The following is a 17,369-nucleotide window of genomic DNA, read 5'->3' on the forward strand; positions in this document are numbered from 1 at the left end:
GATCGCAAACCCAACCTGGCCTTGCTCTTGTCACTTACTGCTGCAAATTCAAGGGCTACTTGCAAAACGGTACCTTGGGATCAGCACCTGCTCCCTCCTACGTCTGCCCAACACGGCCACGCGCGCATCCTCCTTCTACAGACATGCTGGGCTGAAACATCTTCTCGCATTGCAGCCCTGTAAACCGGGAGGACCCACCGAAGCAAATATAGTTTGGACTATGGTATAGCGCAATGATAAAGCATCAGAGTTTTCTGTATTTCTTAGGGAACCGATTATGGTGAACCTTTTTTAGTTCAGCTTAAATCTAGGAAGGTGAAATTGAGCAAAAAAGAGAAAGGTGTGTAAGAGAAGCCTAAGGGCTGCATTAAAAATAGCATCCTTCCAGCTCACAGCTCTGGCCATCGATAAGGAATAAATTGGTCTGGAGTGGCTATGGTGATGGGGCTTAGAATATGAAACAACACAGCTCTTTTAGGAAAAAGAGGTAAATCCAGGCAGCTGAATCTTGGGCAGGGCATCGGTACCTGCATTATAAGGACTAAGGGAGCTGTACAAGAGATGTTCAACCAAAAATAAATGAGGTTTTCTTTACACACAAGATTTCTGAAGTGACCAAACATAGGTTATATTGTTCACATGATGTGTATTGTTTCTCATAAGGAACTACCCGTACACAACTGCTACGTAGCAGTAACGAAAAATACAAACAAATGCAGTTGTGTCCATTAATGCAAAGGCTTACAGGTCACAACCAAACTACTACTTCCTTCCCCTAACACCCCCTCCATACTTTATCTCACCTCAATTCCTTGCGTTATAACACCTGGGAAAGGCATGGGGTGCATGGAGCTTCCTGAAACTATGACTGATTGAGGTGATTCACCTAAAGCTCTTGATGCAACTCGCTGACCTCTAGAGGACAAAATGCAGGACCCGCGCAGAGAACTTGCAGCACATTCAACTTCTCAAAGGAGTAGAAGTCCCAGAATTTTTTTTCCTTTTTTTTTTTTTTTTTTTTTAAATTTACAATACCAATTCAGCAGCTTTTAGCTATTCTTGTATCAATCCACAAAGGGACATCCAGAAGGAAAAACAATAGCCTATTCAAAGGATGTTTGTTTGAGGGAAAGCATTTAATACTTGAGAGAAACAATATCTGTCGGGCTTTCAAAGGGGCTCTCAGCCAGCTGTGCCACTGAATGGACAAGACTAACTCAGACTTTTAAATGTTTTGTTAGTCTGAAGTGGAGATTTAATTGACTCCGCTTTACCTGCCCAGCCAAACGTCTGCGTGAGCAAAGGCCAGGTTTCCGAGAGCAGCCAGAGGACTGCACGTGTGAAGTAGGAGAGAGCATCTGAAATCTGGGCTTGCTTACTTGCCTGCAACTTTGAGGAGCACCCACGTGTTGAGATCGTTATTGTCTTATTTGAATTCTGCTCCATGTCATTTAATTAAAGATGAAGCAATCTTTAGTTTATTTGATAACTAAGAAACAGGAAAACAAGAAGTAACCACTTATTCCTCCAGTCAAAAACCATCTCTATAGAAGTTTTCATTTTGGGGGAACAAAGGTCGCTTCCACTTAAACGACCAACACAAAGTATAAGAAAAAGGTGAGTTCTCTGGGCACCCCGTTACAGGGCCTAATTAAGAGAAAGCATCACAGTAGCTTCATGCCGTGCTTTTTGCCCAGGGAAAAATTTCACTCATGCCTTTGCCCACTCTCAGTTACAAGCCTTTTGCTCCAAATCACACGCACAGTGATCACACTTTACATAATTACACGCTCACTACATTGAGACGGGATGAATTTTCTGCCTAGGACAAACCTAATGCTTTAAGACACGGTAGAGAGAAAACTCGACCAACTTCCCCTGAAACATGGCTCTGGCCAAAACCATCGCTGCACCGGCCAAGCAGGACAAAACCCATCGATCCTGGGTGCTTCGAGGAAGACAACACTGATGTGGTCCCAGCCAACATCATTCGGTGGATGTCAGAGCTCACTCCTAGCTGATAATCAACTCAGATCTCATTTTCTGACCACACACCAGTAAGGATCAGCTGCGTTCGGTGCCAAGCCAACGCAGCTCTGCGAGGCATCTTTCATGTTTGAAGAGAAAAGAGGAAATGTTGCAGTCAGTTTGATAAAGAAAATATATCCACAACATCTGGCTGGAGCCCTCAGGTTGCCAGGCTGGGAGGAGCTGGGTTAGCGGGGAGAGCTAGTGACACGGAGCAGGGGTGAGTGATAATTGCAATTCTTGCCTTGCTTTCACCCCTCACAAACAGTAACGTAAGCACGTGGCGTTCCTGCGGGCGTAACGACCCAAACCATGGTGCATCCCCCACTGCCATCACCCGGGTGAGGACATTATTCATATAATAATATATATTTTGTGGTATACATTCATGATATATTATTTAATGATATATATTTGATACGATGATGCTGAGAATGCAGACACGTGTGAGATTAGATGTTGGGGCTTGAGCAGAGCTCGTTACTATGTCATGCGCTCTTGCTGCATGCCTTGGTTTGTCCATGCAACATTTCAATTACAGAGGAAGGGGCTACGTTTAGATACGTTTTAAAACAAATTCCAAATTTTTTGTTTTGTTTCACAGTAGAAGCTCAGAAGTCTTGAGATATAGCACCGAAATATCACCTCTCATTGCAAAAATGAGGTTCACCCAATGCCGAGATCAGCTGAAGGCTTGGGAACAGTTTTGAGTTCACCAAAAAGGGAAGACATGGAGCTTATGAGCTCTGATTCATGTGCAAAAGCTCTTCCAATAAATAACAAGCATTTTCCCCATACATTCCTTACCCCTGCTCAGAGCAAGCCTAGGTGCCAGCCTGCCTAACTGGCCTTCTGCCTTCCTCCTCCGGTGCCATTACTGCTGCTGGCAGGGATGTGCTTGCTCTAGCAGCGTTACAGGAATTTTAAGGGGGGAAAATATCTAGTGAAAACAAAGCCAGATATTATTAAGAGGACAATCCTTCTGAGTTGGGAAATCTTCTCTCATAGTTATTTTTAATGTTTCCTGCTCTGCTAAAAATTAGCACAGGGGTCAGAAGGAACCCTGCAGTCAAATTTTAACAAATTCAAAGGGCTGCCTTCAATCTCTGTCTCTGTGGTTTCAAAAAATGGTAAAATCTTACATTTGAGAAGGAGGAAAGTGTCAGAACAAAAGAGCACGACAATATTTTAGTAGCCCTGCAAAGGGCCCTGGGTCATTAGGCAGCATGGTTTGCAGTGCAGCCAGGGAGCAGGGACCATCCTTTCCTATAGGCTACGCTGTAAATCTTCGCAAGTGGGACAGTGTCTGCTGGCGATGCGGTTCCTCAGCACATTTTTGTATGAGAAGAAAGCTCTGGCGAAAGCTGTGGCCAAGCACGCCCTGCCAGAGCCGTCACAAGGAAAGTGGAGAATGGCAGCCAGGTTGCTGTGGCTCCCCCGAACTTCCCAGCTGAAGGAAAAGGAGAGAAGAGGGACTGAGAAATGAAATGTGAGTCCCCTAAATAGCAGCTGAGAACCACTGGCGCTAACTGCAAATGACTCGAGTACAAGAGACATGCTCTGGGATGTCACCTCATCCTTGTCCCCAATTACTGCTACCCCCTCCTCCCTCCCTAAAAGTCCTCAGTGCAGAAGCCCTTATAAAAAAAGCAGGGTTCTACTCCATCCAATACCACCTCTGCTACAGTAATCATTTACCCTTCCAAATAACAGCATTTAAATATCTGCGAAGAGGTAGACTTCACGTACGAATTTGGTCATACAAGGAATTATCCTGCCCGCACACCGACTGCAATGGCTCTGAGCCCAGAAGACAAATCCTTGGTGGGAGGTTCCTCCTGCATCTGCCCTGACCTCTGGGGTCCCTGGTGTGAGACCCTGAAATCATGTCAGCCTGTGGCACGACACAGCATTGGAAACGTTCCTACCAAAAGCTGTCGTATTTAAGCATTAAGACCGTTAAAATCACGATAGCTTCATGTTTAATTATGTATAGCGTGGATGGTCTCACTGGAATTGCTTCACAAGGGAACAACCCTGCACTTAAAAATAAATAAGTAATTTTTTTTCAGCATGAACGTGATTATTAACAATCCTTTGCTAACAGTTTTCTCTGTTTCTTTGTTTGAAAAAAGCTACTTCAGTACTGTCCAACACAAATTCCCCCTTGGTCCATATCTGCATAAAACCCCAAAGCCTACTTTTTCATTACTAGGTGATAGGGGTTTTTTTCTTCATTTTTAAAAAAATCATATAGCTTCTACAGTTCTCTTACAAGCACAAAACAGCGATATTGATGAGGCATGATTATTTTTTTAATGTTTGTAATACTAATTGTTTTAACTTTGAAAATAATTTACACTTGTCATGCCACGCATCAGTATATTTGCTTTAAAAACAGAAGCAAAGAATAAATGAAAAGAGGGAAACTTCACTAGCTCGGCTGTCCCGCAAGGCATACAGGTCTTTTAAACGTATTTTCTGGGTAAATCAATAAAAGATCTTTTTTTCTTATTTTCAAAATGACTAAAAAGAGCAAAGCTCTAAAGCAAGTCCTGATAAACACCCTGTTGACAGATTTAACAAGGAAACCATTTACACACGGCATTCCCTGAGGTCCCAGCTTTGCATGAGTTAAGCTTCAAATACATCCAACCTTGGTAATTTAGCTAATACCTTTTTGCAAACACAAGTACCTCCTGCAGGGCAGGTCCCCCCAGGCCATCGTGGCAGGTAGCCCAGGGGCTGCTCCAACCTCCCCAAGGCTGCTGCCACCCCCCAAATCAGCCTTGATGGCACCTGCATCCTAATCCAGGCTGACAGCCAGGCACTGGGACCACAGCTTTCTGCACACAAGTATCAGCTGATTTATAGTCTTCTCCAAGGCAGCGGCAAGATGTCATAGAAGTAAAAGATAAGCCAGACATGGGTATTTATTTAGCCATTAAGTTGTATTCCTGGATCAAAAGCTACTTTAAATGTCGGGCTTCATTAGTCTATTTATCATGAGGGCAGCAGGTAAGAGAAATTACTATTACCAGTGGCAGCTCCCCTTTGGGACAGCTCTGGATTTAAAGGACAGCAGGAGACACTTGTGTAACAGAAGGTGTTGCACGGCGTTTTCATTCGGCTTCCCTCGAGAGACCAAACCCTGCTCGTGGTGTAGCACAAGAAGCAAGAGGATTCCGAAACCCAGGCACGGCCACTTCTGCCTATATGTGCGTATTACCCCATGTCTGGAGACAGCTCGGTGTACAAGTTTTGGGGGGAAGATACACTGCCATGAAGGTTTTTGAGAGTCTAATGGGAAACCATCTTCTGGTTTGGTTCTCTCCCTCCTCTATTCCATTTGTTGCTGCCGTCCTGTATGGTCTCAGAGCCAGGTTCAGCGAGAAAAACCTATTTCATTTTACCGGGGAAGGCAATTAGGGGTTCCCCAAAATCCATCTCCCTGCAAACCACAACCCTGCACGTAACATCCGACCCCAGTCTTGGGGGGATCCCGATGGGGCTGCTCCAGGCAGTGGGGTGAGCTGAGTCCCCCTTGCCTGCAAATCCCCCCCAGGCTGTAGCAGCTCTCGCGCCTCTGCTAAATTTCTTTCCAAAAAGGCCACCTGGGCACAGCCCAGGCACTGCCCACAGCATCTGGTGGGGCTCAGCATCACCAAAGCCCCAAAGGCTCCTCAAACATTTCTTTGGGGGGAAACGGCATCCCACAGTCCAAACTGACAGCAGTAAATCCCCCAATAGAGATGTCAGGCAAACGATGCAGAGCAGCAGCCTGATAAGAGCCAAGTGTGTGTTAACAAACCAACCAAAAAAACCCCACAAATCTGTGCTCTAGTCAAAAAAAAAAAAAAAAAAAAAAAAAAAATCTGTCCTCAGACTGCTGGGCGGCCTCTGCCCATTCTTTGATGGAAACAGAGCAGAAAGGAGCAGTAATTTGCTAAAAACTTCACCCATAATGCAAACCAGACTGCGGGGCTCTGCAAGAGAGCAGCCACCTCGGAGGCTGGGCTGGTCCACGCCGGGCATCCGGCAGCCGCGCACAGCCAGCCTCTGCAACGAGAGCCCAGCTCCCTTCCACAGGGCACGAACACTTGCAAGGGTTTCTGAAATCCTTGGGAAACAAAAACAAGACAAAAAATCCCAGGAAAAAAAAAAAACCACATCCAAACCCTATCTTGAGAATGTTTTTGGGGCAGCGCCAGGCCCTGCCCACCGTTCAGCCCCTCCTTTGCATCGCCAGCATGGGCTCACCGGAGCGCTTCGGTTCCCAGCTCTCTTCCCAGATGTGCCAATCACCTCCATCAGGGCTTCGTTGTGGAGATAAGGCACCTTTTCTCCTTTTCCTTAAACGCAAGATATGCCTCCTTTCATCACGTTCGCAAAGCTCTCTCCTTGTTTTACTGGATGTCTTCTCAAAGATGCTCAAGAAAAAGACCTGGAAGCAAATCTAATGCTGACCGGTCCAAAGGGGCGGAAAGCAAGCGCTGGGCTGGAGCTGCGTGGGACACCGCTTGGGTTTGCGAGCAAGGTGACTCGGATAAAACACAAAGAAATGCCACAACAGAGCCGGTTCGTTCGCTCCTCCTGATGCAAAGGGAAGGGAAGGAGCCACCGCGGCCAACTGCCTCGACTCCTGGGCCAGCAGCTCTCTGCAAGGAGCACCCCAGCATGTCAGATCAGCTTATCTGCTGCTTAGCATCATTTCAGAAGCAACAGCTCACTCATCTGTGCATCACATTGCACCAGTTTTCTTCCAAAACAACAAAGTGGTTTTATGGAAGAAAGAGTTCCCCCGACTTCCCCCAAATTTCTGAGGCTTAAATGAGTTCCACGTGTTCTGTGCAACTGCTTGTTTCAAGCATTTGGTTTTCAATTGGGTTTTGGAATTTTTTTTTTTTTTTTTTTTTTAATGTCCAACTATGAGAGAGGAGATAGCCTCTGTGGTGGGAATGCAATTTTGCAGTCGGTAAGCAATTGTTTTGGAAGAATATTGACATTTCAAGCAAACACTTCAGCCACTTGCTATTGCTGTTTTATATTCTTCCCCCACCAGCGCCACCCCTAGTTGACAGCTGCTGTTTGGTTTACCTCTCTTTTGTGGTTAATGAGCAAACTTCTTGTTTTTTCTCAGTTTTCCTCTGCCTACAAGCCAAGCCTCAGTACCACATGGCTGTGCCCAAATGCACTGAAAACAGAGACATAGATCCACCAGCTGCACCCGCACTTGAAGTAGGAAACCAGAGGAAAAGCAGCATGAGAAGCCAGAAACCAAATCCCTGCTTCAACCAGGCATCGGGTAGTGAAGGACCTTTTCCACCATCCATATCCCTAAGCCTCCCCCTGCACGAGCCAGCTCAGGATAAGGTGGCCAGCTGGGTCCAAGTCATCACCTGAAAAGCCGTGCGTGCCCCGTATCAGAAATCTGTTTGTGCAATTTAGGCAGAAAAGTTCTCCTTGCTATTGCTGTCGGCACCTTCACCAGGCCCTCTCCTCTCCCTGGCCAGAAACACGGGGAGCGCAGAAGATCAACAAATGCATCTGCAATTCCTCTGCTGGGTGAGATATAAGACAACTTCTTATTTTCCCTGTGGAAGAATTACCTCTAAATCAAAAGAAGAATAAACTGCTGCCACGAAGAGCTGGTCTTTACAAAATCATTGTTGTCTCCACATCAGAGAGCCAGTAAACAGATGTAGCAGGAAAATACACTGGATCTGCTTTCCTTGCATAAAGCGATTTTCCCCTCTAGGCAAATAATTATGTGAATTGGCCACAAAACTGATATTAAAATAAAATGAAAAAGACTAGAACTACAAAGTTTGCCTTGTAAAATGAATATTTGTTACTTGTGTCTTTTGGGCTCTTACTGGGAGAAGTATGCGTGCGAATGACTTCATTCACAGGAGAATTCACGCTCCTTGAATTCTGAATATTTATGAGTAAAGATACTCAGAAGAACAAACACAGGACCAAACCCTAAATTACAGTTATGACCTTGATGAACCTCGCTAAGAAAACTAAATAGCCAGCTTACCAACAGAAGCCTTCATTTTGGGGATGGACACCAATCACATAATGCAGTTATTTGAAAATACCTGTCTAGCGATGCCAGCTATTAAATATGAAATTTTTTAATTCTGTGCATGCACAACCAACCAAAACACCCACGCAATGTACAGATGCTCCGTGTCCGTGCATGAGCTACCACCCAGGGTCTGGAAAGCACCCCCCACTGTGAAAAAACAGGAAAAGTCTGAGATCCACACGCTCTTCCCTACAGCCCATTAGATCTGGCCACATAGCGTGGTCTCCCATATCTCACATGGGATTTCTGGCAGCCCTCCTGAAGAGTTAAACCACTGCCTGTTGCTCTGGTTTGGGCACGGAGCAATCTTGAGCTCTGCACGACTCCTTCTGTGACCCTCCCCGGCTGCACCCTCAGCGTGCCCAAGCAGGACTTGGAGATAATTGCATAGATAGAGGCAACTCATCGAGTCACCAGGCAGTCCAATTCCAAGTTACTTTTACAGTTCTCCTGAAAAAACAGTTTATTATTAACATCACATCTGGTTTTCTGGTGTTGCCGTTTCCAAAATGCCTGGCTAAGTGCATGTCTTGGAGCTTTCTGGTAAACTCTGAGGGACCACAACGGGACGGAGGAACTGCCACCAGAAACGGACTTGGGCACGTGTTCCTCATTTCCCACACGTCAGCCTGTCTGTATTCATAATACATTTATGGGTCAACACACAAACAGCTTGCACAGACTTTCCCTTACTAAGTTATCTACGCTAATTAAAATTCTTAATTGCTGAGGGGAGAAAACCCCAAACTCTGTTGGTTATGGCCAAGGTCTAGAGCTGCCACCAAAGCCCCCATCACGCTACTCCACTGCACTGGGGTCGTGCAAGTCAAGCAACCAACTTCCCTTCTGCATGTGCTCCTCCAACCCCTCTCCCAGACATCAGCTCAGAAAAAACATTTGGCTTCACTTTATGTCTTGAAAATTAATTAAAAACAGAGTTTATCATCCTTACAAGCTGATTTCCGGCTACAGGCATTACAGTTGACTTCAGTGGATAACTCTGGATTTACAACACTGTAGCAAAAGGAAGACATTAGCTCACTGTACACGGTTCCCAAAATAAAGTTTCTGAAGATGCTGAGCTGCTTAGCTCCAACAGCATCTTAGCGTGAGGTGGACTTTAAATACTTGAGAATGGCCTGTACAAGATTATTTCAATTTTGACTGAGCAATTATTCCCTGGAAGGTGTGCCAGCATTAAGCAATACCTGTGTTGTGTCTCTCCTTTGCCATAAGTCCATTATTTAATTATATTGGTGTAGTTACCTGTTATTGGAAGAGGATGCTACTACTCAATGTTGAATTATTTTGAGTAACAAGCTGCATTACTTCTAAGCAGACAGAACTGGAAGCCCTTTTCTCCCTGCCTTCCTAAAGAGTTCCCACCGTTAAGAGAGACAGGCAGGACGATGCTTGGGCTCTTTCAGGCAACACGAGTGACTTACAAAATTCAGAAGGCAAACATTATACGCTAGAGAAACAAAATTAATAACACTGCTCAACTAAAAATAGATGCTAATATTCTAAGGAAAATGTATAACATAGGAGACAACTCTGTTTCATATCATACTTTTTTTTCTGCAAAGCCTCTTCCCTGCTCTGCTTTTTATTAATGAAGACATGCACATGAAGTAATTCCCCTCATTAATCAACTTCATTCTTTTGGTTTCTTCCCACTTGAAGTGACAACCCTCCATTCGGGATGTCACGTAGCAGCGTAGCAGAGACTAATTTTAGGGACGGACAAGTAGCAGAGACAGATGAAACTCTCGAGAAACAGAGACTTTGGCTTCAAGAGGCCTCTCCAGTAGACGGGAAGAGGGAAGGGAATGGGTTCTGATGAACCACAAAGGCAGCATCTCATTGGAAAAGAGAAATATCGTGCAGGAGGGCAGCTGAGTAGTTTGAAGGCAAGTATAAAACCATCCCTGCACGGGGCAGGGGAAGGGATGAGGGCAAAAAGCATCACCCAACCATTGCTTCTCCCCTCCATACGTTTTTTGACTCCATTAAACAGCTACATAACGGGAAGATCCGCCTGCACTGAAAGGTCAGCTGCAAAGCCTACTTGCAGTTCAGCTCTTCCATCTGCTCCTCATTTTCTCTTTTTTCCTCCTGCCCAGATGCAGCTGCCCGCCCTGCTAACGTAAGCAGCTGAAAGCCCCACTGCATCAGCCCTCTGCACAGCCAATCCCTCTGCTCCCCTCCCAGCTTTATGAGGGCAAATGCCCCCCGACACGCTGACGCACTGACAGCACATCAAGTCGAGGGGAACCACTCGGCAGCGCGGATGCTCCTTGCTTCAGAAAGCACGGCTCGGGACAAGTCCCAGGGGATGCCGGTCCCAGCGCCTGGGTCTGCCCAACAAAAAACACATTTCCATCATCGCGGCGGCCGCGCATCTGCTTTTCCTCTGCTCCAGCGCGCCCTTGTGCAAACCCGAGCTCAAACTTCGGGGCTGTGCTTCGGTTTGGGGATGGGCCGGGTGGGCTTTTGGCAAAGGCGTCACCCAAATTTTCCTCATCAATCTGATCTAAAGGCTGCTGTCATCTCTTCAGAAAAGCTGGCGATGGGAAGCACCAGAGCAAAACAATGCAGTTAAACCAGCGGTGGCTGGTGGCCGTCCTGCAGGAACACCCTCCACGGCAGCAGGGAGACCTCAGCACGCACTTGGACCCGTGCAAAGCCCGGAGCGAGGACAACCAGGGCTCCGCCACCATACCCACAGCCACTGGGCAGGTCCCCCAGCAGGGGACTTGCAGACACAGCCATACCACCAGGCAGGGCTAGCCAAAGGTAGAGCAGGTTGCTCAGGACCTCGTCTAGAAAACTGACATTTTTCTCTCCTGAACGGCTCGTTTTGCAGCATTTTTTTATCACTGTTTTTTCCTTAGAGACCACTGCATCTCTAATGAATCAATGGAGCCCTGTAATCAATCTGTAATTATCAATTATTCTGGGGTTTCTGTATAAAGGAATCATTTATGCTGTAGTTTTCAGTCACCGATGCTGCGGGTTCACCCCAGGACACCATCCGCCAGGCACCGATGGGTTACTCCAGCCCACCACCACCACCACCACCACAAAGAGCCAGAGGAACATCGCGGTGTCCAGCAAGAGGGACCACGCAGACATCAGATGAGAAAAGCGACCTGCTGGTTCTCCTCCATCTTTGGGGTAAAGCGCTCTGCTTCCCCCCCAGAAGTTGTTTTAGGTAATTTTCTCCAAAAAGGACTTTCCAAGATTAGCGTTTTCGCATCCAAAAGAGTAAAAGCCTCCCCGCTACCTTCACTTGCGTTCTTGCAAGCTCAGGAGGTGCAAGGCAGGCTCTCAGACTAAGCAGATTTGCCCCTCGAAACTCAGGAGCTTATGATTATCACACTGACACCATTACCATGGGCAAATTACACAGCCAAGATAAGAAAAAAAAATGAAAAAATTGCCAGTGTTTTAGACACTAAAGAGATCTTCCGCCTTTCTCTGCCCTCAGCTCTCCACAGAGCACACACACACACGACCCACATTCAAGTCCCTGCAGAACCCGAATGATATTCAATATAATGACTCTTAAATTGGCTCTGAGACCCTTCTTCCCCCCAAGAGCCGGTTCTCTCGGCAGCTAAAGCGAGAAGCACAGCGAGTCGTGAGCTTCTGCCTCGTTCATCAGTCACCGGGGTCTGGGTGAGCCCGTGGGAGCCGTCTCTGCCCGACCTAGGCTGAACGCGATTTCCCCTGCGTGTAACTGGATTACCTGCAGAGCGGTTTTTATGTTGCAATTTTGTTATTTGTTAAGTGCAGTTACAAACCTGGCAGCCCAAGTTTTACCCTTCCAACATCAGCTTTCCCCACCTGTTAGAAAAACCCCGAAATGGATTAGATTATTGGCCAGGGGCTCAAAAAAAGTTTTAAAAGCCTCCCCAGCACTGCAATTAAAAAAGAAAGTCTCAGAAAAGACAATCTTCAGGCAACCTCTGAAGCAGCTGATACTGCAAAGGCACGTGTATGGCAGCACGAGTTCGTGCCTCGCCACAGATACCAAAACGGCTCTTTTTTGCTTAACCTGCCCCTGATATCAAAAGTCCACATTAAACTAATCATCTGCACAGTCTTTGTCCTGCTGTCAAATTTGGCTGAAATGGGCCAGGTTCAAAAGTTACTGGGGAAAGAGGAGAGAAGATAGACCCATGCAGCCCTTAGCCCATAGGAACCTATGTTGAAATTCAGGCTGAGTTATATGCTGCGATCCATGTTCAATGGAATGTCAAAACCAAGTCAAACAAGACCAGAAAAGCAACAAAACCCGACATTCTTCATCGCTGCTATGGTAATGTTAGTAGGCTATGCCACAGGTCTAAAAATAGAAACTAAATCCTCTCCAGGGTTTAAAAAATAATAATAATGAACCTATAGAACTTCATAAAGAAGAAGCTGTTTCTGCTGTAAAGTTTTATTGCAGGGCACAAATCCCTCCCCTTAAGATGTTAACTATCAAAATATTGAAAGCATCTTACAAAAGCTGTTTTCTCTTTGGGCCCTGTCTCCAGAGCTCTGGTTCACTTCATCCCTTTAAAGCTTCCATTGCTTGCAGGTCGGTTATACACCAGCAGCTCACAAATAAACTCAAAGCACTGCTAGCCAAGGGATGCACGTGTCACCACACCTATCTCTGACACCGAACACCATTTAATATCCACTTGCTACTTCTGCACTTGCACCACATCCACCTCCTGAAACAGCTCGGAGTTTGTTTGATCACCCTGAAGGGAACTGAATAATTAAATTGATTTGACTACACAACTGGATGTAATAAAGCCTGCCCATATGCTTCTGCTGAGTAAGACTCTCAAGGCTGTTTTATGTTTAGTGTCCTCCTTCTTCAGGTATACGTATTGCTTTGGAAATGCAATTATCGTCACCTCCTTATTAGATAAAGCTAATTAGCATAGCCACAGCCACGTGGATGCAGTAATTCAGTGTTTGCTGGGTTTGGCTCAGCCAGTTTTACAAAGTCAGGAATAAAACCAGCTGCACAGCTCGCCTGGACTGCAGGTCCTGGAGGGAAAGAAAGAGGAGGGAAAACCTCTCGGCAACATTAACACCATTTTCCCGGTGCAGATACGGCAGCAGAGCTGGAGGTCACTGCCAGGCCCCGACACCATCCGGGAGAGCCGAAGCAGCACCAAAATCCCTCACCAGGAGCTGGGATGGGCACGGTGCCGGGGCTGCCCACCCGGACAGGCTGGGGGTGATGCTCCGTCCTAGGGAAAAGTCACTATTTCCCCCCAGCGTTTCTGGTTTTCAGAGCTCTGCAACCAAACCACAGGCACAAGCTTTGCCAGAATACGACCGACACAGAGAAGGGGGCAAATCTGCCATGGGCACTGCTAATCCAGAGGCGGTTACCCACATCCCCCAAGAACAGAAAGCCACCCTAAAACTGCCATTAAACAGCCCAATTAGAGCAAACTCTCCCATCTTAATTTCTAATCAATTAAACTCTTCATTTCCAACAAACCACTTGTACATTTGTATAACCTCCGGGGCCGGGCAGGTACCGCCTGAGGGAGACAAACCACCGCTCTGCGCCCACCCCGGCCCTCCTGCCCTCCCATATCAGCAGCCCTGTTTGCTCATAGACTTCCCCACCCTTCCCTCATGCTAAATTTTTTGAAATTGGTGGAGCCCCGAGTGCTTTCATGTTAGGGATGCAACAGCAGCGCAGATTTGTTCTGCAAAATAAACCCCATCTCCCACCGCTCCCCTTCTGGGGCCGGTGCTGCGGGGGAAAGAAACGCTGCTGTCCTCCCCAGGGAGGCTCACAGGGGTCCAGGGGGAAGGAAAACTGAAGAGAGCTCTCTTTCCCTTCCGATCCTCCTTCCCTTGAGCTTCCAAGTCCATCACACACAGAAAACTCAATAGATGTTTCTGTGGTTTATGGGTGTTCAGGGGGAACTGGGCCAGGGCATGAGGTGGCAGAGACAAGGAGTGAGTTTTCCTAACACACACTCCTTTGGGGGGAAGGAAGAGAGGGGGAAGGAAGAGAGGGGGAAGGAAGAGAGGGGGAAGGAAGAGAGGGGGAAGGAAGAGAGGGGGAAGGAAGAGAGGGGGAAGGAAGAGAGGGGGAAGGAAGAGAGGGGGAAGGAAGAGAGGGGGAAGGAAGAGAGGGGGAAGGAAGAGAGGGGGAAGGAAGAGAGGGGGAAGGAAGAGAGGGGGAAGGAAGAGAGGGGGAAGGAAGAGAGGGGGAAGGAAGAGAGGGGGAAGGAAGAGAGGGGGAAGGAAGAGAGGGGGAAGGAAGAGAGGGGGAAGGAAGAGAGGGGGAAGGAAGAGAGGGGGAAGGAAGAGAGGGGGAAGGAAGAGAGGGGGAAGGAAGAGAGGGGGAAGGAAGAGAGGGGGAAGGAAGAGAAAAAAAAAGGGCATCAACCGCAGGAAAGAGAAGGCTAAGTACTTTTCTTTACCTCACAAATAGAACAGCAGGGCAAATAGCCAGGAAGACCCTTCCAGAGCATCAGGCAGTGCAGGACTTGCTGCACCCATTGAAAAAGCAGGAACAGAGCTGGAAACGTGCTGTGAACACGGAGGATCTAGACAGCTATTTTTACCAACCCATCACAATGAGTGCATAACGTGGGAGTCGCTCCCCGACGAGCCATCGAGCCCCTTGGAGCTGGAGCACCGCGGCCATCCAAGTGCATTAATGGGGACGAGGGGAACCAGCTGGGAGGCTGCACTTCGGGATCTGGCCAGAACAAGGTCTCCCTCCTCCTGCAGAAAGCGGCTCAGAGCCTTTAACAGCCCCAGATTACCAGCGTTATTTCTCCCTGAGAAGATGCCTCCCTCTAACACAGACATTTCAGTGGTGCCCATGGGCACGGCAAGGGCACCAACTCCCAGATTACCCCTCCTCCTCCTCCTCCTCTGAGCCTCTGCAAAATCTCTCCTTGCCAACAGGCTGGGCAGGACACCTCTGCTCCCAGGGAAAAATTTTTTGGAGATTGGTGAATGAGCACCTCTTTCAACACCTGAAGCTCTTTCACCAATGTCCCCAAATTTGGCCACCTCCAGCTGTGAGTGGGACAAACCCCAAAGCCTTCACTGACTTTGCAGTCCAGTGAACATTTAGGGAAGAGCACGAATAATACCACGAAAGGGCTCAAGTATTTCACCCCTATAAACATTAATGGAGAATACTGCACAGGCTCCTGCGTTTTACAGCTAAATCCCTCAAAAGCTATCACTGATGAAAAGGGAGGGAAGCAGAATAAAAAAAAAAAAAAAAAAAAGAGAGACCAAGACAGGCAAAGAAAATCAAGTGTCATGGAAAAGATGGAGAGGACCACGGAGAGCAGAGTAGAAGAGAATAAAAAATAAAAGGAATAACAGAGTTACCGGGTAACCATCGCGTCCTGACTGCCCCTGTGGTGGGGGAACAAGTGAGATAACAAGTCAGTCAATGCACCCGTAGCAGCATCACAACACATAGCAGCAGGCAGGAGACGGGGCCATCAGCTCCCCAGCCAGCCCCGGGACTAAACTCTCTCCAGAGAAACCTCTCAGGGCAAATTTTCCTTTCAGGAAGGTCACACTTACAGCACATTTTCCCCAGATTTTGATCTCGTGCTTCCCTTTAGCTACTTACCGAGGCTTTTGCCAACTCACACCCACCCCTGCTGCCTGCGCTCGGTCCCTGCCGCCGTGGACGTGCACGGCACCCACTAGATCCCGGCCCTAAACCCGCCCTGGGACGTGGGTACCGAGGGGTACGGGAGCACCCGGGTGCCGGGGAGAGGCCGGGGAGGCTGCGGCGATGCCGAGCCAGCGGCTGGGACAGCCCGCCTGCCCGGGAGCAATTGTTGAGCTTCAAACTCCTATTCCAGCACTCGGTTCAATGAAGGTTTCCCCCTCTTAGATCCATTAATTTCCTCGCAGGATGCGGCTCTCCCAGCTCACCTCTAAGCTTTGCTTTAGTTTGCAACGAAGCAGAAAGAAAAGCTGATGCTACGGGAAAAGACCTTGCTTAAGTTGCTAGCAACACCTGCAAGATCAGCGGAAGGAACCACAACCCATTTCAGGATATTTCACCTTTTCTGCTCTCCTCAGGGGGGTTCCCAAAGGCATTTACAGCTCGAGCTGCCGTTAAACATGCCGTGAGCAAGAGCAGAGGAGCCTGCTGCAAGCCAGACGTAAGGCAGATTCCCGGGAAGGAGCTGTTAAGTATTAGCTGGTACACAAGTAGGCAGTAAAGCGTGTATCTGGTACAGCAATGTCGTCTGCTACCATAAACATAGGTTATGTCAGCATGCTGCGGCTATAGAGTCGGATTCATACATTTCTTAGGGCATGAAATAGCTCTGGCAGCCCCCTTCATACCACGTACGGTGGTTCTCCCGTCTTGCTAAGTGCCCCTGCAGCTTTCAATGCCTCCTGCAGCCCTACTGATTCACCCAGAAACAACATTGACTTCAACAACCACCTATTTAACAAATTACAGTCTCGGGATAAAGTGTACAGTGAGATTTTTATGGAGATGTATGGCACTGGAGCACACGCAGATAAATAGGAAACACTTGTAACTCCCAGCCCTTGCTCGCTGGTGAGTTCCCCAGCCAGCATGCTAATACATAAAGTGTTTGTTAATATCTGGGACTGTAAATGTTTAATTATGGTCTGTGGTAAGTCTATCCTTCAACTGTAGAAATTTCCTACCCAGCATGTGATTTTAATACCCTCCAAAACAGAGGGTTTATAGCACATCTGAGCAGAATACCCCTTACTCACAGACAGGACGATAAATCATCCAACAGCCACAAATCCTGTACCACAAATTCTAATAATTTCATATACACAACTAGCTTATGACAGCCAAAAAATAAAATACCAGAACAACTGCTACTAGGGAACAACAGAACTGAGGATACAGTTTTAGCAGAGTGTGATGCTGTACATGTAAGATGTAATCGATTCCTTATGGCCAAAATCAAGAAACAGAAGAAACTAATAGAGTTAAATACAGTACTGTTGAAATAAAATAATATTGTGGTTCTGTGGGTTCTAGGACTTTTATTATATATTATGTTTAAAGAAGTCTCTGGCAAATGCTGCTTGCAGGATTTTTATTTTTTTTTTTAAATGAACTAAACCAGGAGTTGTCTTTTAAAGAAGGGCAAGGGGTGGGGCGGGGGAAGAAAAAAAAGTCTTGTTTGTGTTAAATCTCCCCTGTACTCCGTCTGCAATTCAATAGTGCCGTGGG

The 17,369-nt window shown here is 47.1% G+C and overlaps 1 protein-coding gene across 1 annotated transcript in view; it reads right to left on the reverse strand.

Moving 5' to 3' along the window:
• COL23A1 (collagen type XXIII alpha 1 chain) overlaps window positions 1–17,369 on the reverse strand; it is a 192,466-nt gene that overhangs the window by 27,576 nt on the left and 147,521 nt on the right. The window contains exon 5 of the mRNA XM_052771921.1: window positions 15,509–15,535. Coding sequence (XP_052627881.1) covers window positions 15,509–15,535 — 27 coding nt within the window. The remainder of the gene's footprint in view (window positions 1–15,508; window positions 15,536–17,369) is intronic.

This window comes from Harpia harpyja, chromosome 20 (assembly GCF_026419915.1).
Source record: "Harpia harpyja isolate bHarHar1 chromosome 20, bHarHar1 primary haplotype, whole genome shotgun sequence".
Taxonomy (NCBI): domain Eukaryota; kingdom Metazoa; phylum Chordata; class Aves; order Accipitriformes; family Accipitridae; genus Harpia; species Harpia harpyja.